We start from the raw sequence: 22,998 nt of genomic DNA, 5'->3' as shown, positions 1-22,998 counted from the left end.
GTCACAGTGAGGTGGTCTGACCTGATCTTTTTTTGTTTCACGGCGTGATTGTTTGTGTCGTTAAAAGAAACGTTAGTGAACCTGCGGTAAGAGTGACACGTTCCCCTGATGTTCTGCCAGGATGTGAACGTATAAGGACGTCAGAAAATGTTGAACTTTGACCTTTAAAATGACCCCGAGCACCAACGTTAGAGCATGTTTCCTGATGCGTCTCAGGGACCTGAACAGCAGCTCCCCGCTGAAGTTCGTCCACTCCTCCTTCCACGGCGTCGGCCACGCCTTCGTGCAGCAGGCCTTCCGGGTGTTCGGCTTCCCTCCACCGATCGCCGTCCCGGAGCAGAAAGACCCCGACCCCAACTTCTCCTCGGTGCGCTGTCCCAACCCCGAGGAGGGAGAGTCCGTGCTGGTGGGTCGGGTTCCCGTCTCGTTTGCTCACAAATGACCGAATCCTGTCGTTCGCTTATCCGATGTCTTGTTTTCCAGGAACTTTCTCTCCTTCTGGCAGAGCGGGAAAACGCCCGCGTCGTCCTGGCGACAGATCCTGATGCTGACCGGCTGGCTGTAGCAGAGAAGTCTGACGGGTATGTTTGCTCAAAGGCACTTCAGAGCTGAAAGTATTTGGCAGCGCTGCAGGTTCACCTGTATCGCCCTGTGTTTCAGGTGTGGCTGGAAGGTGTTCACAGGTAACGAGCTGGCAGCCCTGCTGGGCTGGTGGATGTTCTTCACGTGGAAGGAGAACCACTCTGAACCAGCAGACGCTCGGAGCATTTACATGTTGGCGACCACGGTGTCCTCGAAGATCCTGCAGGCCTTCGCTCGCATCGAGGGGTTCCACTTTGAGGTCAGACGCTCAGGCATTAGTGAGCACACCAGTGTGTGGAAGTCAGACGATGATGGTTACTCTGTGTTCAACAGGAAACTCTGCCAGGCTTTAAATGGGTCGGGAATAGAATCCACGAGCTGTCCCAAACAGGAAGCAGAGTCATCTTCTCCTTCGAGGAGTCCATCGGTAACTAAGTTCGCTGTGACGTTTGGCGTAGAAACTGAACAGTTAGCGGTGTTTCCTGGAAACCCTCTCCTGTCTGATTTAAATTTAAAGTATCTGATTACACAGCAGTGGGGAGTAGACTTCATCACAGTTCAAGGATAATACACCCACTGTGATCATCTTCAGTGCCCTGCACCAGCACAGAGCAGCTACCTGTGTTGTTGCACCGTCCTCTACAGTATAAAGGCCCTTTGATGGTTATTGGAGAACTGAATTCATTCTGTGTTTAAAGGATTATTGGAAGGGAAACTGTCAGGTGTCCCTTCATCTCTTCAGGGTTCCTCTGTGGGGACACAGTCCTGGATAAGGACGGCGTGAGCTCGGCGGCGGTCGTGGCTGAAATGGCCGCTTACCTTCACAACAAGCACCTAAGTCTGAGCCAACAGCTGCACAACATCTACCAGACGTAAGACTTCAGGGCACCGCTCTAACATCACGATCACAACTTGTCATTTAATGTCGAGCTGTGTGACGTTTACTGACCCGCTTCAAGTGAAAAAGATTCTATGCTGGACTTTATTGTGTGTCCCTTAATGCCCATGCACAGTTTGGTCCTCACACACCAAATCAATTCAATTCTATTTTATTTACACAGCGCCAAATCACAACAACAGTCGCCTCAAGGCGCTTTATACTGTACGGTCGACCCTACAATAACACATACAGAGAAAAACCCAACAATTATATGACCCCCTATGAGCAGCACTTTGGCGACAGTGGGAAGGAAAAACTCCCTTTTAACAGGAAGAAACCTCCAGCAGAACCAGGCTCAGGGAGGGGCGGGGCCATCTGCTGTGATTGGTTGGGGTGAGAGAAGGAAGACAGGATAAAGACATGCTGTGGAAGAGAGACAGAGATTAATAACAGATATGATTCAATGCAGAGAGGTCTGTTAACACATAGTGAGTGAGAAAGGTGACTGGAAAGGAAAAACTCAATGCATCGGGTGATATGGTACTACAAGGTCATTCAGATAAGATGGGGCCTGATTATTTAAGACCTTGTATGTGAGGAGCAGGATTTTGAATTCTGGATTTAACAGGAAGTGTACAGCCAATCAGGATGCAGAACACAATGTGCTGTAAAAAACAAGACAAAGAAAGCAAAATTGCAAAAAAAAAAGAAAATCTGCAACAGCGAGCCCATGATAGGTGAACCGCGTTATAGCGAGGGACCACTGTAATCCTTTGAAAAACATCTCGACAAAACTTCTACTAAAACTACATTGGACAGAAAAATGTGCTCTGCTCTTATTTTGACAGTCATCCTCAGTGTGACTTCCTGTCTGTAGGTACGGGTATCACGTGTCTAAAACCTCCTACGTCGTCTGTAACGACCCTCCCACCATCCAGAGGATCTTCAGCCGCATCAGAAACTTTGACGGCAGCGGCTCGTACCCGAAGACGTGCGGCGGCGTCCAGATCGTTCATGTCAGAGACGTTACCACGGGATACGACAGCAGTCAGCCAGACCTCAGATCTGTGAGATGCCGTTTTGTTCTTCCTCGAGTTCCTCCTGTTCAGTTCAGGTGTGTTCAGGTGTGTTCTCCCGTACAGGTTCTTCCTGTGTCCAGGAGCAGTCACATGATCACCTTCACGCTGCAGAACGGCATCGTGGCCACGCTGAGGACAAGCGGCACCGAACCGAAGATCAAGTACTACACAGAGTTCTGCGCGGTGCCGGGGCAGAGGTCGGCTCCTCGTTTCTGTTTGTCTGTGATGGAGATGAAATGTTAGCGCAGGCTCTAGACTAACTTTTTGCCGCGGTTGCACTGGTGCGCAGTGCAAAAAAGGTCGGCGCACCCAAATTTTTCACCCGCATCGCTGAACACCACAGTTTTACATGTGTACTTTTTTTGCTGTTGATTTGTAAATGATCAACTAACAATCTTGTCAACACAAAGTTCTTTATTTGGAGCTCAGTTCTACAAGAAACACTCGTGACTGAAAAAGTGTTTGTGCCTAAAGTGCTTTGACACTCTTTGGCACTTCTGTCGGGCCTGGGCTGCTCACGAGGGCTGAGTATCATCACTGATTTCTATAATCCATTCGACTCGATTCAATTTTGCCTCAAACAGTCAGAAATATTATAATTCTGATCATTTATCAGCACTGATACATGTGAGACTTCATCAGAGGTGTGAATAAATAACACTGATCTGAATTGTGGTCTGCCAGCTGACTGATGGAGCTTTCTTTCCCTGCAGTGCTGAACTGGCTCTGATCTGTGAGCTCAATAACTGTGCTGCTAACAGGAAAAGACCGACGTTTCAGAGAAACGTGTACCACAAGAAAGTTTGATGGAACTGCGACGTTTGTTAAAAAAAAGCACCAAATTTATTTAGAGCATACAGGATAAAGTCCAAGAATAATTACGTCAGGTCCTAATGTCACTCTAACAAACTTCATGTGTGACCTCATGTGTGGGCGGGGCCTCTGTGACATCATCACCCTCTCTGTGTTGCAGCGAGGTGTCCACCCTGGAGGAGGAGCTCAGGAAGGTCACCGCTGCCCTGGTGGATGAGTTCCTGGAGCCCGAGAAGAACAACCTGATTCGCCGCCTGGTGTAGCACCGCCTGCTCGTACCTGCTTACTGTTGATGACATCACATCCTGTCATGTGTGAATCAGAGCAGCAGCTGCCTCACTCTGGTGTTGGTGAACTATGAACCCTGAAGAGATTCAGAGAGCGAGTCTTCAGATTCTTTCGTGTGATTGGCTGTGATAGGAGCTCCTCATGACAAACCTGACGTGGTGTTTTAATTTTCTTTAAAACAAAACGTCTGACCAAAAGACAAAATGAAACAGAAGATCAAAACTTAATATCGAAACAGGACACGCGTGAGCAGAGCTCTTTATTTCGCTTAATTCAGCAGCAGTGCATTCTGGGAGTTGGCTCTGAATATTCTTTTTGTGTGCATATTTTGTTGTTGTTGTTGTTGTTGTTCAGCCATCTGTTCTTTTCAACCAAATTTAAATGAATAAAATCGGCAGGCAGGACAATTAAATTATTTTATTTATTTTTGTGTAAAAATGCCAAATATTTGTTGTATCTTTAATTATTTGTTACAGTAAAATCTGCTGTTTTTTATTTTTATCCAGTTCTTGATGTTTTATGTTAAACAGATTGTAGAAGCAGCTGTTGCTGATATTTATTGTAAATATTGGTGAGAAATAAAACAGCTGAGTTTGTTCTGATGTCACATTGACTGTTCGTTGGCCTGAGGTAATTTATTTTTTTACTCAAGGAGATTAAAGATGTTTATGTGCGAGGAGGAGCTGCTGTTTCTGCTGTTGTGCATTCGGCTCCATGCAGATGCTTTTATTTTGTTAAAGAAATGGTTGACGACAGCGTGATGCCTCATCTGTGTATTACTGTCGCAGCTTCACTCGAACTGAAAATGAAATAAAAATATTCCTAGTTCTCTGATTACCTTCTCTCTCCAGCTCTTTGTTGAATTTGAGCCGTGAAGGATTAAACAGGATCCATGTTTGTGAGATTTGGTTGGTAAGGAGAAGTGAAGAGCACATGGACATCCTGATAATACTGAATTACAGTAGTCCAGCTTAGAAGTAATAAATGCATGAACTAGTTTGCGGTACGTTGGGGTTTTTCCCGGTGGACGAGAGGGTTTGTTCCCTGCGCCTTAGGGTCGGGGAACGGGTCCTGACTGTCATCTGCGCTTATGCGCCGAGTGGCAGTTCAGAGTACCCAGCCTTCTTAGAGTCCCTGGGTGGGGTGCTGGAGGGTGCTCCACCTGGAGACTCTGTTGTCCTGCTGGGAGACTTCAATGCTCACGTGGGTAACGACAGCGAGACCTGGAGGGGCGTGATTGGGAGGAACGGCCTCCCTGATCTGGACCCGAGCGGTGCTCTGTTATTGGACTTCTGTGCTAACCACAGTTTGGCCATAACGAACACCCTGTTCGAACATAAGAGTGTCCATAAGTGCACGTGGCACCAGGACGCTCTAGGCCGTAGGTCGATGATCGATTTTGTAATCGTATCAGTAGACCTGCGACCATATGTTCTGGACACTCGGGTAAAGAGAGGGGCTGAGCTGTCAACTGATCACCACCTGGTGGTGAGTTGGATCAGGTGGCGGGGGAGGACGCTGGACAGACCTGGTGCACCTAAACGCGTAGTGAGGGTGTGCTGGGAACGTCTAGCAGAGGCCCCAGTCCGCGAGATCTTCAACGCACACCTCTGGCAGAGCTTCAACAGCATTCCGAGGGAGACTGGGGACATTGAGTCCGAATGGACCATGTTCAGCGTCTCCATTGCCGAAGCTGCTGCATTGAGCTGCGGCCGCAAGGTGGTGGGTGCCTGCCGTGGTGGTAATCCCCGAACCAAATGGTGGACACCAGAGGTGAAGGGAGCCACCAGGCTGAAGAAGGAGTCCTATCGGGCTTGGTTAGCCTGTGGGACTCCGGAGGCAGCCGACAGGTATCGACAGGCCAAGCGGAATGCGGCTCGGGCAGTGGCTGAAGCAAAAACTCGGGTGTGGGAGGAGTTCGGAGAGGCCATGGAAAAAGACTTTCGGACTGCCTCGAAGAGATTCTGGCAAACCGTCAGACGTCTCAGGAGGGGAAAGCGGTGCTCTACCTGCACTGTGTATAGTGCTGGCGGAGCGCTGCTGACGTCGACTGAGAAAATTGTCAGGCGGTGGAAGGAATACTTCGAGGACCTCCTTAATCCCACTGACACGTCTTCCGAGGAGGAAGCAGAGTCTGGGGATGAGGGGAATGACCCGCCAATTTCCGGGGGCGAGGTCACTGAGGCAGTTAAACAACTCCTTGGTGGCAGAGCCCCTGGTGTTGATGAGGTCCGCCCCGAGTTCCTGAAGGCTCTGGACGTTGTAGGGCTGTCCTGGTTGACACGCCTCTGCAATGTTGCGTGGAGATCAGGGGCAGTACCTGTGGACTGGCAGACCGGGGTGGTGGTCCCCATCTTTAAGAAAGGGGACCGGAGGGTGTGTTCCAGCTACAGGGGGATCACACTCCTCAGCCTCCCTGGGAAAGTCTATGCCAGGGTGCTGGAAAGGAGAGTTCGTCCGTTAGTCGAACCTCGGATACAGGAGGAACAATGCGGTTTTCGTCCTGGTCGCGGAACACTGGACCAGCTCTTTATCCTCTCCAGGATACTTGAGGGTGCATGGGAGTTTGCCCAACCAGTCTACATGTGTTTTGTGGACTTGGAGAAGGCATTCGACTGTGTCCCTCGGGGTGTCCTGTGGGAGGTGTTGCGGGAATATGGGGTGTCTGGCCCATTGCTACGGGCCATTCGATCCCTATACAACCGTTGCAAGAGCTTGGTTCGCATTGCCGGCAATAAGTCGGACTCGTTCCCGGTGGGTGATGGGCTTCGCCAGGGCTGCCCTTTGTCTCCGGTTCTGTTCATAATTTTTATGGACAGGATTTCTAGGCGTAGCCAAGTGGCGGAGGGCTTTCGCTTTGGTGGCCTCAGAATCTCATCTCTGATTTTTGCAGATGATGTGGTTCTGTTGGCTTCATCGGGTGAGGGCCTCCAGCTCGCACTGGAACGGTTCGCAGCCGAGTGTGAAGCAGCGGGAATGAGGATCAGCACCTCCAAATCTGAGGCCATGGTTCTCAGCCGGAAAAGGGTGGAGTGCCCACTCCGGGTCGGGGATGAGTTCCTGCCCCAAGTGGAGGAGTTCAAGTATCTCGGGGTCTTGTTCCCGAGTGATGGGAGGAGGGAGCCGGAGATCGACAGACGGATTGGGGCTGCAGCTGCAGTAATGCGGACGCTGCACCGGTCCGTCGTGGTGAAGAGAGAGCTGAGTGTAAAAGCGAAGCTCTCAATTTACCGGTCGATCTACGTCCCTACCCTCACCTATGGCCACGAGCTGTGGGTAGTGACCGAAAGAACGAGATCGCGGATACAAGCGGCAGAAATGAGCTTCCTCCGAAGGGTGGCTGGCCTCTCCCTTAGAGATAGGGTGAGAAGTTCGGCCATCCGGGAGGGTGGACCCCAGGGTGACAGGTGAACTTGGCAGTGTGAGCCCAATGTAGCACTCGTGACCTTACTGACGAGGGGATGAAGAGTAGCCCTGGAGGGGCCGTTCCGAGATCTGGTTCAGTCTGTTGAGCCTCTCTAATCGCCAACTCGATCTCCCAGGTCAGGGCCCCAATAACACACGTGGGAGGAAGAATGGGGGAGTCCTGAGCTGTGTCTTCGGAGGCGGTGAATTGGCATGAGAGAGCGTTGGGCTTGACATTACTGGAACCTGGTAAATCTGGTAAAGAACAGGGCCCACCTGGCTTGCCTGGCGTTGAGTTGTTTAGCCGACCGAATGTACTCCAAGTTCTTGTTGTCAGTCCACGTCACAAATAGCTGGGCAGCGCCCTCCAGCCAGTGATGCCACTCTTCCAGGGCGAGCTTGATGGCCAGTAGTTCTCGATCTCCCACGTCATAGTTTCTCTCTGCGGGGGAGAGGCAGTGAGACAAGTAAGTACATGGATGAAGCTTACCGCCTTGTTGCTGGGAGAGCACCGCCCCACTCCCGCATCTGAGGCGTCCACCTACACGATGAACTGTTGGCTGAGGTTGTGTTGGACGAGGATGGGTGCCGAGGCAAAGCGTTCTTTCAGGTGAGTGAAGGCCTGTTGAGTCGGTTCATCCCAGCAGAAAGGAACCTTGGGTAAAATGAGACGATTCAGTGGCAAGGCAAGTTTACTGTAGTCGCAGATGAAACGTTGGTAGAAGTTTGAAAATCCCAGAAAACTTTGAAGTTGCTTACGGTTAGACGGGGTCAGCCAGTTAACAACTGCTTGAACAGGGTCAGCTTTGAGATTACCTTGTTCGATGACGTAGCCCAGGAAGGAAACAGTAGTGACATGGAACTCACACTTCTCCCCTTTTACGAAGAGATGGTTCTCAAGAGGGGTTGAAGAACTTGCCTGACATGGCGGTGGTGTTCGGTGACAGAGCGGGAGAAGATGAGGATGTCATCCAGGTAGACAAAGAGGTTGATGAAGTCTCGGAGCACGTCGTTCACAAGGGCCTGAAAAACAGCTGGAGCATTGGTGAGACCAAATGGCATAACAAGATATTCAAAATGGCTGAGGTGAGTGTTAAAGGCTGTTTTCCACTCGTCCCCTTCTCTTATTCTTACCAGATGGTGGGCGTTGCACAGGTCCAACTTAATGAAGATGGTGACCCCCTGGAGAAGCTCGAACGCAGAGCTGCTGTATGTGACTCGTTGATGTACTTGTCCATGCTCTCACGCTCAGGCTGAGACAGGCTGGATAAGTGACTGGTCGTGAGTGGTGCGGCCGGTAGAAGGTCAATCCTGCAATCATATGGCCGGTGAGGGGGAAGCGAACGTGCCCTATCCTTACACACTTGCTTAAGGTCATGGTAAATAGGCGGTACGGAGGAGAGGTCTGGCGGCTCGGAGAACGGGAAATTGGTTAGCGGGTCCACGGAAGGTGTGGCGGCCTTTAAGCAGGACATGTGACATTCTTCTCCCCACCTCAGGATACTCTCCTTCTTCCAGTCAATCACAGGGTTATGTTGATGTAGCCAGGGATAACCAAAGACTAGCGGCGTGAGAGGAGCTTTGAACACATACAACTGTATGGCTTCAGAGTTCTTACCAGAGAGAGTCAGGGAAACAGGTTCTGTGATATGAGTGATGTCTGGGAGACGCTAACCACTAAGCTCTGTAACTTGAAGTGAATGCGGCAGAGGCTCCATGCTAAAATTTAACTTAAGCACCAGCAAGGCGTCAATAAAGTTCTGTTCTGCCCCAGAGTCAATCAGAGCCCTAAGAGAATGAGTCTTGAGTTGCACAGTTAATTTTGCTGCAATCATGAGCCGTGGAGGAGACCGTGAACAGGAGCCATCTCCGTGCGTCCCAGAGGCCTCTGGGTAATGTAGTTTCCAGTTCCCTGATGTGCTCGTAGGCGCTCGTCTACCTTCACACAGTGTAATCACATCAGAGAGAGTCTTAAGTACATCCCTCATCATTAGTTCATTTTTCAGTTCATCGCAAACATTATTCAACAGGGTAATCATCAGTGCCGACTGCCCCCACCCGGTTTCTTCAGCCAACGTCCAAAACTCGACCGAGTACTCCGCCATACTCGACTTCCCCTGCTTTATGTTCAACAATCGGTGAGCGGCTGTCTCCGCCCTGGTGCCTTTTTCAAAAACACTTTTAAATTTAACAAGGAAGTCTTGGTACGTGATCTCAGGGTAAGTTCTTAAAACGGCTTGCACCCAGTTTAATGCCTGCCCACGTAGCAGCTGAACAGGCAATTTTGGCTCCATCAGTTTCATAGGTCCTCCGTAACTGTCTGGATTCCATTGTCACCTGGGTCAAAAATCCCGCACACCTGTGAAACTCACCCGAGAAAGACTCTGCCGCGGGTAATGATCGGTCCGCGGAGGAGATAGCTGGTGCAGGCGCCGGAGGTTCGGAAGCCGGTAAATGTGGAGAAGCAGACAGAGGAGGAGTGGATGGGCTCACCAAAGGTATTTGGTGAGCGTAGCCAGTTGCTGGTTAATGTGCCGCAGCATTTATTCGTGGCGTTCCAAGATTGCTTCTGGGGTTGAGTCCGCTGAGTCCATGCTGGCTGGATCGTTATTGTTACGGTTGTATGTAGAGGACTCACTTGCAGGACTCCAGGATCAGATTCACACGAGAGAGTTGTATTTACAAGTCCACCAAGTGTATATACAAAAAGGTGCAGGGGAGTGCTTTGTACAACAGAGTGAGGGACGGGGCTCCAGGGAAATCCAAGGGGAAGGCACGCGTTCTCCAAACAATCCACACACAGCAGGATCTCACTCCAACACTCGCCACTCGAGAATCACACGGGGAAGAATCCAGGAAGTCTGTAGACAGCGAGATGTGGTTAAATACAAAGTACAAAGAAACACTTAACTGAACTTGCTGTGGCTTGACTTTCACTAACGCGTGGCAGACAACGATCCAGCGAAGAACAGCAGTCACCTCCTGGCTTAAATGCTCATAACCTTGATTAGGCTCAGGTGTCTCCTTTCTCTGAGGGCGTGGGCCGAGGGCATGAATCTGTCCCACCAACAGAAAGAGAATGGAAGTGAGAGAGAAAGATAGAAACCGCTGATCAGCGTCCAGACCTGACAAACACAATGCACTGAATCTCTTGAATGTCCAGTATATTCTAATCAGTACAATTTAAGCATTCACTGAACCTACAGTATCTACACCTCTACACAATTATCACATGTAAATATAACAATCATCACTTCCCAACATCACACCAATATAATGAACTGTAACACAAATAATGCTCAGAGGTGAAGGCTCTGACACAAGAAAGTCCCACAATCCCATTTGAACAGGCAGGAAACAAGAATACCTGCATATGTGAGGCAACAGAAAGGACCTAATGCCCCAAAGTTAGGAAAAGTTGACAATTACATGGTCTTCAGTGCCCTCTAGTGGCTAAATAACCCAACTGCGGTGCACAGATCCAACCCGCAACAAAGGCTACCGTGGTAAGTCACATGCCTCTACCAATCTCGACAAATCTCCTAGCATAAACCCCCTGTAATTATTGTCAAAGTACAACCCGTGCTATAAGTAGAAATGGATTCGTAGAACTGGAGGGATTTTGTCTCACATTTGTGCAGGAACGCACACGGCTGGAGATCGCTATTCCCCCGCACTCATGGGTCGTGTCCAAATTCATGGGCTGCATCCTCTTGAGGACCCGGCCTTCGCGGTCAACGTGGGCCGGGTCCTCAGAAGGTCGGGTAGGCCGGAAGTAAACGGCTGTTAAATTGGACGGTCCAGCCTTCTGATTTGCGTCACCGCTGTCTGGGTGGAGTTTAATAAACTCAGCCGTCTGCTCCTTGCTATCTAAAATATAACAGGACACTGGAGTAAATTCTCGACCGTCTCACACTTCTGTTCAATCAGTTTTCTGTTTGACTTTTATTCAGCTGTGTAAACACCAAGGAAGAACCCACCCGGGGGATTAATAAAGTTTTATCTAATCTAATCTAATAACTTTAATCTCAGCCAAACCGATTTACTCACGAACAAACAAAACACTGAAAAAAGCCCAACAATAACATTTTTAGGTTGTCTAAGTGACTTATATATCACGTTTAACCTGAGTAGTGAAAGTCCGCGATGATCTGAACATGATGTGCCGGGAGTTGTGCCGTTCTCGGCGGCTCCAGTGACCCTCGAGCTCCCGGCTAGCTGTCAAGCTGGTGGGTAACAGACGTCTCCGAAAACGTCGAAGCACTTTTGCAAATATGCGATATCTTGATAAACCGAGCAGATATTTGAAGTTTTCACAGCTACTTTCTCGCCTGAAAATATGTTAAAAGTTTATTTTGTGACCCAGAAAGATTAGTAAGAGTAATTTTAAAACTTAGTAGCGGCCGCCATCGTTGGAAACTGGAGTTTGGCTGGGCCGCGCTATGAATTCTGGGATATGGTGGGCCACGAAGGACACACCCGACCCATCCTTCAAATTCGGGGAAAATGAGGACGCATTTGTCGGCTGCATTCGGAGGAGTCTACGAATTTGGACAGCCTTCGGCGCGTCGCTGTGACGTAATCGGTCTACAAATGCGGCCTCAGGAGGAAGCAGCCCATGAATTTGGACACGACCATGGAGAAAAACATGCCTAGTGCTCCCAGGACTCGTGATACGGCAGGACCGTCATAAAAGCATGTGAGGTCATCACCGCAGCAAACAGTAAGAACAAAGTGGAACTTATCGGCAGATATTTCCAGTGAGTGCACTTATAACTATGTGACTGAAATAGAAGGAGACTTTTGGACATGAATTTTTTGTTAAATGGGGTGTTCGTAAGTCAGGGTTCCACTTTATATATATAGCCAATCATTAGAGATAGGTTGATCATATTTAAGATCGAAGCATTAATTAATGGCAGGACTTCTTTGAGCAGTTTTGTAGGAATGGGGTCTAAAAGACACGTTGATGGTTTGGAGGAAGTAATTATTGAAGCTAACTCAGAAAGATCAATTGGAGAAAAAGAGTCTAACTTAACATCGATGGTACTAAGAGTAGCTGTAGATAATATTACATCTGTGGGATGATTATTGGTAATTTTTTCTCTAATGATAAAAATGTTATTTGTGAAGAAGTTCATGAAGTCATTACTAGTTAACGTTAAAGGGATTGTTGGCTCAAAAGAGCTCTGACTGTTTGTCAGCCTGGCTACAGAGCTGAAGAGAAACCTGGGGTTGTTCTTATTTACTTCAATCAGTGATGAATAGTAAGATGTTCTGGCTTTGCGGAGGGCTTTCTTATAAAGCAGCAAACTATTTCTCCAGGCTAAATGATGATCCTCTAAATTTGTGACTCTCCAGCTTACGAGTCATCTGCTTTAGGCTACGTGTCTGAGAATTATACCACGGAGTCAGGTACTTCTGATTTGAGGTTTTCATAGGAGCTACAGTATCCAGTTAGTCTGTGTGGTATCACAGAGAAGTTGATGAGCAGCGTTCATACATAAGTGTCGCTGCCCTCTAGTGACGGCAGTATGAAGGGCAGCAGTGACACTAAAAGTGTGTGTGCTGCAGGGTGCCCAACGTGGCTGGGATGGTGCTTTTCATGTGGATTTCATAACATTTTTTCATCCAGTTTCATTGCAGCCGGTGTGAGTACAACGGTTTAAAGGTGGGAAGTAACAAGGAGTTTTAGCATTTACTAGAATCTAACCAATCTTTACACAGATTCCTTTAAACAAATGAAAGGAACAGAGTGATAATTCTTTGACCCTTCGAGCACAGGACACTAAAACAATGAAACATAAACTTTAACTTAAAGTACTAAGAACCAAAAGTGACATTTTAGGATTGGACTTTATTAGTTTTAACTGAATTCTATCCACATATTTTGGTTGACTTGAACAGAAGATTAGAAAATAACTTCATCTTCCTATGTTTTCTTCATGTTTGATTTCATTAACATGGCTTAGTTTTTCCTGAATGTCCCAGTCCGGTGGGTGAACCTGTGGACCATCCTGGACCTGATCTGCTGCAGGTTCAAGCCATAGATGATGGGATTGACGAGGGGTGGGACCACCAGGAACTGAGCAGCTAATGCATTCTGCAGGGCCTTCATTGTACTGCCGCCGCTGTAACGAGAGTACATGGTATCAAACATCAGTGAGGTGGTGAAGACCAGCAGTGTAATGAGGTGTGGCAGACACGTCTGCATGAATTTCCTGCGGTCGGCTTGAGATCTGATGGCAGCTCGTATCAGGTGGACGTACGACACCATGATTAGTGCAGTCTGTGACAGGTGTGAAAATATCAACATGAACGCATAGATATTGTTGAGGGTCGAGTCAGAGCATGACAGTTTGACCACCTCCCAGTTAGTGCAGAATATCTTGGGGATGTGGCGTCCGCAGAGCGGCAGCCTGGCGGTCAGGACGGTGCCCACGGCCGTTTCAAAAACTGAGAAGCACCAGGTGAGCATCAGAAGCTGGGCTACCTTCTGAGCTGTCATCAGCATCCGGTACTGCAGTGGTTTGCAGATGGCGATGTAGCGGTCATACGCCATGACAGTGAGACTGGTAAACTCAGAGAAAATATAACTATAAGTGACAAACATCTGCCCCAAACAGGCCGTGTACGTGATGACATAAGAGTTGGTCAGAAGGTCATGAAGCAGCTTTGGGTAGAAACTCGAAGCTCCACAGATCTCATTAAAACAAAGGCTGCACAAGAAGATGTAGATCGGCTCGTGGAGCGTTTTATCCAGGCTGATGGTGATGATGAGGGTCAGGTTTACAGACATGGTGAAGAGGTACGACATCAGAGCGAAGGCAAAGTAGATCTGACGGTTTGTCAGCGAGTCGTTCAGACCCTGAAGCACAAACACAATTTCAAAGTTATTCTCCATCCTGTAACGAGCTGCTAAAGGATCATCAACTCTTCATCATGTCAGAGTTTAAACACAAGCTGCACCGAGTCTGTATTCAGTTCAAAACTATTCTTTAAACAGAGTAACCATAGAAAAACATAAATTCAATCTTAAGGGAGGCAAGGAAAACAAAACTCAATGAATCGCACAGTGAAGGATGGGAACTTGTACTTGTTTCACTTCAGAAAGACTAAACAGAGTTCACATTGAGGAGCTCATCCTGTACAAAAGTGAACCACAGTGACATAAAAGAGATCAACATTTAACCTCCGTTCTTCATGTTTTCTGACATTTTCATTCAGATCTGCTTTAGACGCTTAAAGAAGCTCTTACATAAAGAAAAAAGGCTCGACAAAGAGAAGACATGATCTCAGGTGCCACCTTACCATCAGGCATAGAAACTTAAAGCACATGAGGACCTAATCTCAGTTTTTAATGTTTTCTTTTTCTAATCAAACAAACAAACAAAAAGATCCAGCTGAGGTGGAATACACAATTATCATTTTAACATCTGCAGAAAAAACTTATTTAATTGCTGTGATTTCAAAGGGAAAAAAACTACTTTTAATCCTATGAGTAATTTATATACAAAGTTCTTTCTATTTCAACTGTCGGGTTGCAAAACAGGGAATCAGCAATTAAAACTGCACACAGCATTTCTGTCTTTACCTCTCAACATAAAAAGTCATTAATTAATACAATCAACAGTATACAGATGAGTTTCTTTAAACATCATAAGCTTGCAGCATGAGGAAAAGAAGCACTTTACATCTGTGCAATGAAGCTGGACTCAGCAACTCATTTAATAAACAGCAGAAACCGTCTGAGGCTCTGTCAGTCTGCTCTCACTGAGGCAGACTCTGTTACACCCTTAACTGTGAAACAGTCAAACAGAGAGTGAGAGTGAGTGAGAAAAACAACTCCAGGTCATCAGCACAGATTCCTCATCAACAAGAGCAAGTCAAATGACAGCAGCAGTCATCCTGTAAGAGGGACAACAAACATCAGCTTCACAGAGCAGTGTGAAGGTGTCTGTGATCCACACGGGAAGCTGCTCTTCTACACCTGACAAAAGGACGGACAGGTGGAGAGAGAAATCTGCTGACGCCACGCCCTCCCCTCATGAACATGCCCAATAATAGAAAAACAGTATTGTTAAATTCTGGGCAGCCAACTGTTCAACTGGGGCCCAAAAACTTTTATAGTAAAAATTAAGTATTTAGAGTTTATTCTTGCAGATTCCAGGAAGGAATCAGTATAAGATTACTAGCAACCACCACAACTGGCTTCATTAAATGTGGACAAGTACTCTGATTCCCTCTCAAATGAAGGAACACCTTACCCTGTCTCTAAGGAAGAGGACAGCCCACAAGTTGCATCACCTGAACCCTGTTGTATGCCAAGAGTGAACAAGACATCAATTCACTGATCCACACCACCAGGATACACAGCAATGACATCGGAAACAAAGAAATTCTTCCTGGCACGGCGTAGGATCTCCACACAATCCTGGTAGTAATGAAGCTTGGCTATGATGGCCCGCGGGTTACCACCCGGCCTTCTCGGGGCCAGACTCCTGTGTGAGCGGTCGACAATAACATCTTTTTCCATACCCAGTGCTTCACGGAGTAGCGCGGATACGGCCGTGGTGGAGCTCGAATCCGGGCCCTCCGGGACCCCTATGATACGGATATTAGATCTCCGCATCCTGCCTTCCATGTCATCGCATTTATCCTTCAGGTCAGATAGCTCCTTCCTCAAAGTCTTCACTGTAGATTGCAAGGTGACCACCTCATCGCTCCACATTGACAGCCCGTCCTCCACTTCTTTCACCGTGGCCTTAACTCCATCCATTTCAGCGCGCGCTGCCGCCATATTGTTAGCAATCTCATTTCTCACTTCTTGCACGTCAGCCCTAATGTTATCAAAATCTTCTTTCAGTGCATTCCTGAGTTCTTCTTTTAATGCCACGCTGATATCGTCTTTGATGGATTGAAGAAGCTCCAATTTCAGGGCATCAGTGTCCACAAGGCGCCTATCGCTCCGCTGAGCCCGTTCCTCAATGGTCGCTGAGCCGGGCGCCGCCCTTGGGCTACCATTGGTATCCTCGCCCGAGGATGTGCCGGGCCTAGCCGCTGTTCCTCCGGTGTACTTGTATTTCCTTAGGTTAGATGCCATTTTGTCTCGAATGAAGCTTTAATACAGTGTATAAAACTGTTAGCTTCCCCTGTGTTATAAAATGAGGCTTCGTAGGTTGAAAAAAGAACTATTTCTGAAATTCGGTCAGCGGGAGCCTTCAGAAACACGTCCTACTCCATTGCCGGCTCGCTAGCGCCCCCCCAAATCCACACTTTTAAGCTTAAATTTCAAAACTTACATTAACTACTGATTTTATCTACTGTTCTGATTTTATCTGTTTTGATTTTATATACTGTTTTGTTTGTTTGTTTGTTTATTTGTTAATTTGTTTGTTTGTTTGCTTGTTTTATTCAATTTTAAATCATGCTTTTTAATTGTTTTTGTTTCTAATGTCTCTGTAAAGCACTTTGAATCACCTTGTTGTTGAATTGTGCTATACAAATAAATTTGCCTTGCCTTGCCTTGCCTTACCACGGCTACTTTATTCTTCCTCAGTCAAACAGCAGCACTGGTGCGATTGTTTTGCCCCCTGAGCTCCAGGTGTTGTGCCAAAAAGTGATTGTCAGCCAGAAAGTGATTGCCACTGTAGCGCCCAGATTACTTACAGCTACTTCCGTGCAACTAATATAACCTGCGGTAAGCTGAAGACAGCTTCAACCGCCTGTTTGTTGAAAAATAGTAACGCGACCGCATTTTCTTGTTAGTAACGGTAACGGGGTTGTAATGATAGAAATAGAAATTAGTTAGATTACTCGTTACTGAAAAAAGCAACGCCGTTAGTAACGCTGTTATTCCCATCACTGATTGTCACTGTGTCAGAGTCGCATCATCACAGACGAACATAATCTGTTGAAAATTAAACACTGCTGTGCAGCCAACAATGCCAACCCTGGCAGTCGATGTTGAACAGAAATGAATGAAGCCTGAACCAACGTCTTGGTGGAAAAATACAAGCAACTTTCTTACTGAGGCAGGCAGCCAGCTGAAGCATCACACATGCTTAACATGTGCTCAGCCTTCAGACACTGTTTCTTCGTGAATGTGAATTAATTTTAGTCGAGGTTTACTTTGTAGAGACACAACAGACAGCTCGGGTGGACTCGTCTGGAGTCCAGCTCTGACATCTGACATTGTTCTTGTTGAATGTGCAGTTAGTTTTCATTCAGACATGAAATGACAGATTCCTTTCTTTCTTATTTTAATAGAGGATTTTTAAATTTAACAACACACAAGTATTCATACAGAGGACAATCACAAACCAAAACCCACAACATCTCTAATATTTGATTTTTATTTCAGCGTGAACTAGAATCACCCCACCTGCTAATGATTTATTTTCTAATGTGGACCACAAGAATGAAGCTCTTGAAACTGTTTTGTTTGAATAGAGATGAAAAGAACAGCGAAACGTTACAGCTGCAGTGACCGTCAGCATGCTGCATGTGTTTCAGGCACTTCCTGTAGGCAGGGTTGGGGCTCATTGGCTGCTACATACACTGGATGATATGGCAATGACCCTGTTGCCACTAGGTGGCACTGTGACTGTAACTGAATACTGGCGGGTAGCTGTGCTCAGGCTGGGACTCGCATGCAATGGGGTCAACTGAACAATTTATTATACACAGCAACTTAAAATTTCATATCTAAATATCAAAATTTGCCACAGTTCCCATGACACACCTCCATCACAGCATGAAGAGGTCGGCACATCAGACTCTTCATAGTCTTCTGAAAACTGATCTGTTACAACTCAAGCAGGAGTTTGTTAAAATGTATCTTGATGGACAGAAATATGCAGAGAAATATTTAAATTTTAATTGACTTCCTGTTAAATAAAAGTTCAATTAAGAAAACTTTATTAGCAAAGATGCCAAAATGGAATTCAAAATGGCTGATTTCCTGTTGGGTTTGGATGCGGGAGGCTTTTTTACATGTATGTTCTGAAATTAATGTATTTATTAAATAAACTGTGTTTTATATATTGAGCTCCCAGTTTATTTATTCTTAGCTTTGTGTGAGGAACCTGATGACACCAACACCTGGACCTAATAACACACAGCGATACAAGCTTTTCTTTTAAAAGACTCAACGCCAGTTAGCACTGATCAATAAACTCTGAGAGAGAAACTGTGTAATGTTATCTGAAGACAGCAACATGAGCTCCCAAATCCCCTTAGCTTTCACTTTAACATCTTCAAGTTTTAAGTCAATCATCCTGCAATGCAAGTGTTCCAATATTAAAATACAAGTTTTTTCCTCTGGGAATTTTAAGATCCTGAGCTGTTAATGAGCAGTGCGTCTCACAGAAATCTTTGCATGTGAAGATGCTTCAGAGCTGATGTTTCTGATGCATGACCTGTTGGAAAACAGAGAACAGCTCTGGCTGAGTCATCAGGGCGCGACAGAGATTCGTGTTGTCTCGGTTTTATTGTCTGGAGCAGAGCGGAGCTGTTTTGGGAGACCCTGCCCAGTTGGGTCGGTGTCAGGGGATCATCAGGTAACTCGTTGCCTGTAAATCTCAGAGTTTGGAGCTCACACCAGTTTACAGACAAAGACAGAGAGATAAGAGGGGAGATAAATACTCCAGCGCTACTGAAACCATGGAGGAAACGAGGACACGCCAACAATACAGGATGTTATTACAGCAGAGGCTCGGAGAGAAGCTTCACCATCAGATACCATCTGTAATTTCTAGAAATACAAAGAAAACAGAAAAGCTCCAAAATTAATGAGACCACAACACCACAAGTCACCCTATTGGTCTAAAACATAAGGTTGCTAAAGGATGGTTCACAAAGTGCAAAAACCTGACGGAGCATTTGATGTTCAAGCACGTCGTCTGTGGTTACACTATGTTTGTGTCGGTCTGATTGGTGGGAAATATTTTTGCCTTGTGTAACATGAGTGTAACTTGATCAGGGTTGGGGGGTGCCGCCCCAGGTGTATCCATCATCGGGAACCTTCTTGAGGGGCATGGGGGATCTGAGTAAAGCCAAATCACATGAATCTGGGTGCAGCAAGAAGCCAGAGAAAACACTGCTGGCCTCATTGCTGACATACATGCCGTTGGTTACCATATCCTTCACCTGAATCCACACCCAATCTCCCCTCAGCAGGTGAAGGACAACTGACTGTGAGGTGGTCGCTAACTGGCTGGCCTCTGTGGTTTTAATAACTGGCATGAAGTTACGAAAGAGGCCGATTTTCAGGACTTTGTCAAAGACGGTGACGTGATAGCTGAAGACATAGGTGCCATTGATGGGGGCGATGTAGATGCCGGTGCTGGGGTTGTAATTCTGCTGGATATTGTAGAAAACATAGGAGAAAACCACGGGGGTGTTAGGTGAGGGAAAGCTGGTCGTCAGGCCTGCAGCAAAGGCCGACTGGATGGCGGGCATGCAGGGACCTGGAGGACCCATCATCCCTATGTGCCCCATGTCTCCCTTTATCCCCTGGGGCCCTCTTTGGCCCACGGTGCCCATTGGTCCCACATCACCTTTGACTCCTGTATCTCCTTTTTCGCCTTTATGTCCATTGGCTCCATCTATACATCTGCACTCCCCCTGTGGCCCCAGCTCTCCTTTCTCACCCACAGAGCCAGGAACACCAGGGGGCCCAAACTCTCCCATCTCACCCATGACACCTTTGGGACCCGGCATCCCCGGGGTGCCAGGTAGACCTCTGGATCCTGCAGGGCCTATCAAACCAGTTGGTCCCTGAGTTCCAGGGATGGACTTGCAATTATCAGGACAGACACCATCATCTCCTCTAGGACCCGGATCCCCCTGAAGACCCACAAAACCTTGCTCCCCTTTTTCACCTGCAGACCAAGAAAAATAGGATAAGGAGGTGTTCTGAGGCTCGATGGGTGAAGCACCCGATGACTGCCTCATCACTCACCTTTGAAGCCCTGCAGTCCTCTGAGTCCTGCAGGCCCCTGAGGTCCCCAGTCGCCCTTATCCCCATCATGGCCTTTTTGTCCTAAAGTTTGAACACAAAACAGATGAAGTCAGGTGACTCACACCATGGTAAACATTTAGTTATAGCAAAACAGAAAATCACAAGTAGAGTCCAAGCAGTTTAGGGCACTAAGAAGATAACACACATTTATTTTTACTACAGCGGCCCCTAGTGGTTAAATGAAGTATTTTTCAGACAAGTTCATAAAGAGAAGACAGTCAATGATGCAGAAACAGGAGCAGCTTCAAACCTTTTATAGTTTCCACTGCTCGTAACAGGAACTGATCATCTATCATCCAATAATTTAACTTCAGCCTCTCACAGCAGCTTTCGGGGCGACTAACACAGTCAGCATGCAGGAATATTTAAGAGCTAAACCAGGAATTTGTGTTTCTTTTTGCTCTCGTGGTAAATGCTATAAAAGATTCAAATTTGAAGTGGTGTTTTTGATTGGCTGTAGGTATTTTGGGAAAAACTGTTCAAATAGATTAAAATAAAGTAAATAATAATAATAATAATGGCTGTTCAGGTGATACAACGTAATAGATAAACAATTAAATGACAGAAGAGTTCCTGATTTTTCATGATCTACTAGAGAAATTATTATTTATATAATAATAGGACAGTGTGGAGAATGAGCTATCAGAACTCTTTCTGGAACATTTATTTATTATAATTTAAGCCCAAACAGTCGTGCTAACAGTCATTTACTATGGCCACGTCTTTGTCCTGTAGAAAAACGGACACATACAGTTTAAATTAAACTTATTGTTCCCATATTAAGAAAATTAACATAAATTACAGATTAAATGTGGAGTTAAACTTCTCTAAACTGAGACAAAGGAAAGCTTCTCTTCTCGGGAGCACTGAAACATAATTTAACATAACATAATTTCGTGAGGGATTCTGATTCTGAAATTCAAATTGTCCTGTTTGTGGCTCACAGTGTAAAGTAGTTTGACATTCCTTCACATAAAATGTTTTTTTAAATCCCATTTAGATTTCCAATCATAGGAATGAGATGCTTGGCCAGGTACAAAGATTGCTTTGGTGAAAAGAATCAGTGTCCAATCAGTGAGCCACATCTTGCAAAATTTGTTTTTTTCTACCTGACAGAGACTCTTAAAGAAGGAAAAATGGAAATATTGGGACTACTGAGCCTGCTTCACAGCATTCCCCATCAGTAACCTTTGGCTCCTTGGCTGCCCACGAAACCTGGAGGACCTCTGAACCCAGACATGCCTCTTTCCCCAGCACTACCAGGAATACCTGACGGGGAGAGCAACAGACTGATTAACCGACAAAGCAACAATAGCTGCAGTTCATTCACTGTCCAACAGAGGCCGAGGTAAATCATGTTAATTTAAGCATGTGTGCAGACTGATACACAATCTGTAAGCTTCTCATATTCATCATGTTTTTCTTTATTTATTTTCGGTCTGATGGAAATAAAATAATGTAAAAATGTTCTGTGTGGTCTGTAATGTCATGATATAGATCCAGGTTACCTGGCAGCCCTTCGTCTCCGCGGTTTCCTTTGGGCCCTCTGGTGTTCTGGCACCGAGTGCAGACACAAAACCAGGGGATCTGCTGCTCGGGGACGCTGGACTGAAGGAGCATCTGGCAATAAGCATCCTGGTCACTGACAGCTGCTGGGTCAAATGTGAGGACAGGGGACTGGGTCCCATTTGTTAACATGACAACCGGAAGGAACATCACCGCCAGCAGGGCATGAAGAAGAAAGGTCACCATGGTCTGCAGAGAAAAAGGAGATGCTTGAACTTCCTCCTGCTGCTGATGTCAGTTTGTGCAGGGCTCTGAAGCTGTGTTAGAGTTTCCTGGAAGGATGTGAGCATTTCATCGGGGAGTTAAAGGACGGTCAGCCAGCGACGGAGGTCAGGAGCTTCCATGAACTCTGGTTAACTCACCGATGAGGGCTTGTACATTTGCCACGAAAATAAAGAATACATCTTCATTTTTATTTGAAAAAACAGTGCCCTGGAGTCCTCGGGTCACTTTTAAAATAAGATTTTATCTTCTGGAAACTTTCTGTCTTTTCAAATCTGTTCAAAGAGGGTTTTATTCAGTACGATCTGCCTAAAATCTGTCCGTGTTATCAAATTATATTATGTCTATATTTAAGTACAGTAAACTGTTTTCGTGTTAAATATTATTTAGTTAAGTCTGGTTTTGTGTCATTAATTCGTTTTGAAATGTTACAAACATGCTTTGGTGTCCTGTGTTTGTCGTCTAGTGTTTGAAAATGCATTTTATACAAATTAGTAAAAATAGTCACTCGTTTTTTCCTGGTTTAAAGGTTTTAAAGAAACTCACCTTGTCGTGTTTCTCGCCTTCTGCCTTTTCTCTGAGTTCACCTCTCACAGCAGCTAATAAAACACCTGGACCACGCCCACCCGGTGCCCCACCCACGTGTGTGTGTGTGTGTGTTAGTCTGCATTTCATGTTTTTGACTGTACTGAAAATGTGACCTCATTGCAGCCTCACAGGTGTCAGATGACAGGGCAGACACACACACACACACACACACACACACACACACACACACACACACACACACACTTACAGTTTGCAGCTGTTTGTGATCAGCAGAATGATGTCAGACCCTCATCTCCTCCTCCTCCTCCTCCTCTTCCTCAGTGGTGCACGACGGTCTCCGCAGCGTGTGCGGTTACAAGTACAGTTTTTACAGGTTGTTACTGAAACATCAAACCAACAACACGAAGGAGAAATATCATTTAAATAAAACACAACATGAGAACAAAATCAGAATAAGTCAGTTAAAGCCAAAAAAGAAAGCTGCTCAGGTGAGTGGAGGAGGCCCTGATAGGCCCAGGTGTAACTATAATGCTTCTCTGATGTACGATCCAGCAGGTTGACTGAAGGTCGTCATCGGATCCCGCACAAAC

At 46.3% G+C, this 22,998-nt stretch overlaps 3 protein-coding genes across 6 annotated transcripts in view; 1 reads left to right on the top strand and 2 right to left on the bottom strand.

Moving 5' to 3' along the window:
* pgm2l1 (phosphoglucomutase 2-like 1) overlaps positions 1–4,483 on the top strand; it is an 11,563-nt gene extending 7,080 nt beyond the window's left edge. Inside the window, exons 6-13 of one of the 3 annotated variants that reach the window (XM_080890166.1) lie at positions 217–406; positions 484–581; positions 661–841; positions 916–1,009; positions 1,325–1,454; positions 2,340–2,529; positions 2,605–2,738; positions 3,515–4,483. In XM_080890166.1, coding sequence (XP_080746292.1) covers positions 217–406; positions 484–581; positions 661–841; positions 916–1,009; positions 1,325–1,454; positions 2,340–2,529; positions 2,605–2,738; positions 3,515–3,617 — 1,120 coding nt within the window. In that variant the 3' untranslated portion in view covers positions 3,618–4,483. The remainder of the gene's footprint in view (positions 1–216; positions 407–483; positions 582–660; positions 842–915; positions 1,010–1,324; positions 1,455–2,339; positions 2,530–2,604; positions 2,739–3,514) is intronic. The other 2 variants (XM_080890165.1, XM_080890164.1) reach the window with 2 other exon arrangements.
* An 8,532-nt stretch (positions 4,484–13,015) lies between these two features.
* Positions 13,016–13,951, bottom strand: LOC308401010 (olfactory receptor 4S1-like; the record flags this gene model as incomplete). The annotated part of the gene is made up of 1 exon (XM_080889077.1): positions 13,016–13,951. One exon carries the CDS (start codon positions 13,949–13,951, stop codon positions 13,016–13,018), a length of 936 nt encoding a protein of 311 aa, XP_080745203.1.
* Positions 13,952–17,362: 3,411 nt separating this feature from the next.
* LOC308401778 (uncharacterized protein) lies at positions 17,363–22,677 on the bottom strand. 2 transcript variants are annotated; one of them, XM_080890187.1, is made up of 5 exons: positions 22,656–22,677; positions 21,580–21,826; positions 21,260–21,340; positions 20,012–20,092; positions 17,363–19,931 (listed from the first exon to the last, which is right to left on the bottom strand). In XM_080890187.1, the coding sequence occupies exons 2-5, from the start codon at positions 21,821–21,823 to the stop codon at positions 19,027–19,029; spliced, it is 1,311 nt and encodes a 436-aa protein (XP_080746313.1). In that variant the 5' UTR covers positions 21,824–21,826; positions 22,656–22,677; the 3' UTR covers positions 17,363–19,026. The 2 variants fall into 2 exon arrangements, with proteins under 2 accessions (XP_080746313.1, XP_080746312.1); XM_080890186.1 differs by lacking the exon at positions 22,656–22,677 and adding an exon at positions 22,406–22,479.
* Positions 22,678–22,998: the final 321 nt, after the last annotated feature.

The sequence above is a fragment of the Rhamphochromis sp. 'chilingali' genome, assembly GCF_963969265.1.
Source record: "Rhamphochromis sp. 'chilingali' genome assembly, chromosome: 8".
NCBI lineage: Eukaryota > Metazoa > Chordata > Actinopteri > Cichliformes > Cichlidae > Rhamphochromis > Rhamphochromis sp. 'chilingali'.
This window is presented reverse-complemented; position numbering and strand designations above follow the sequence as displayed.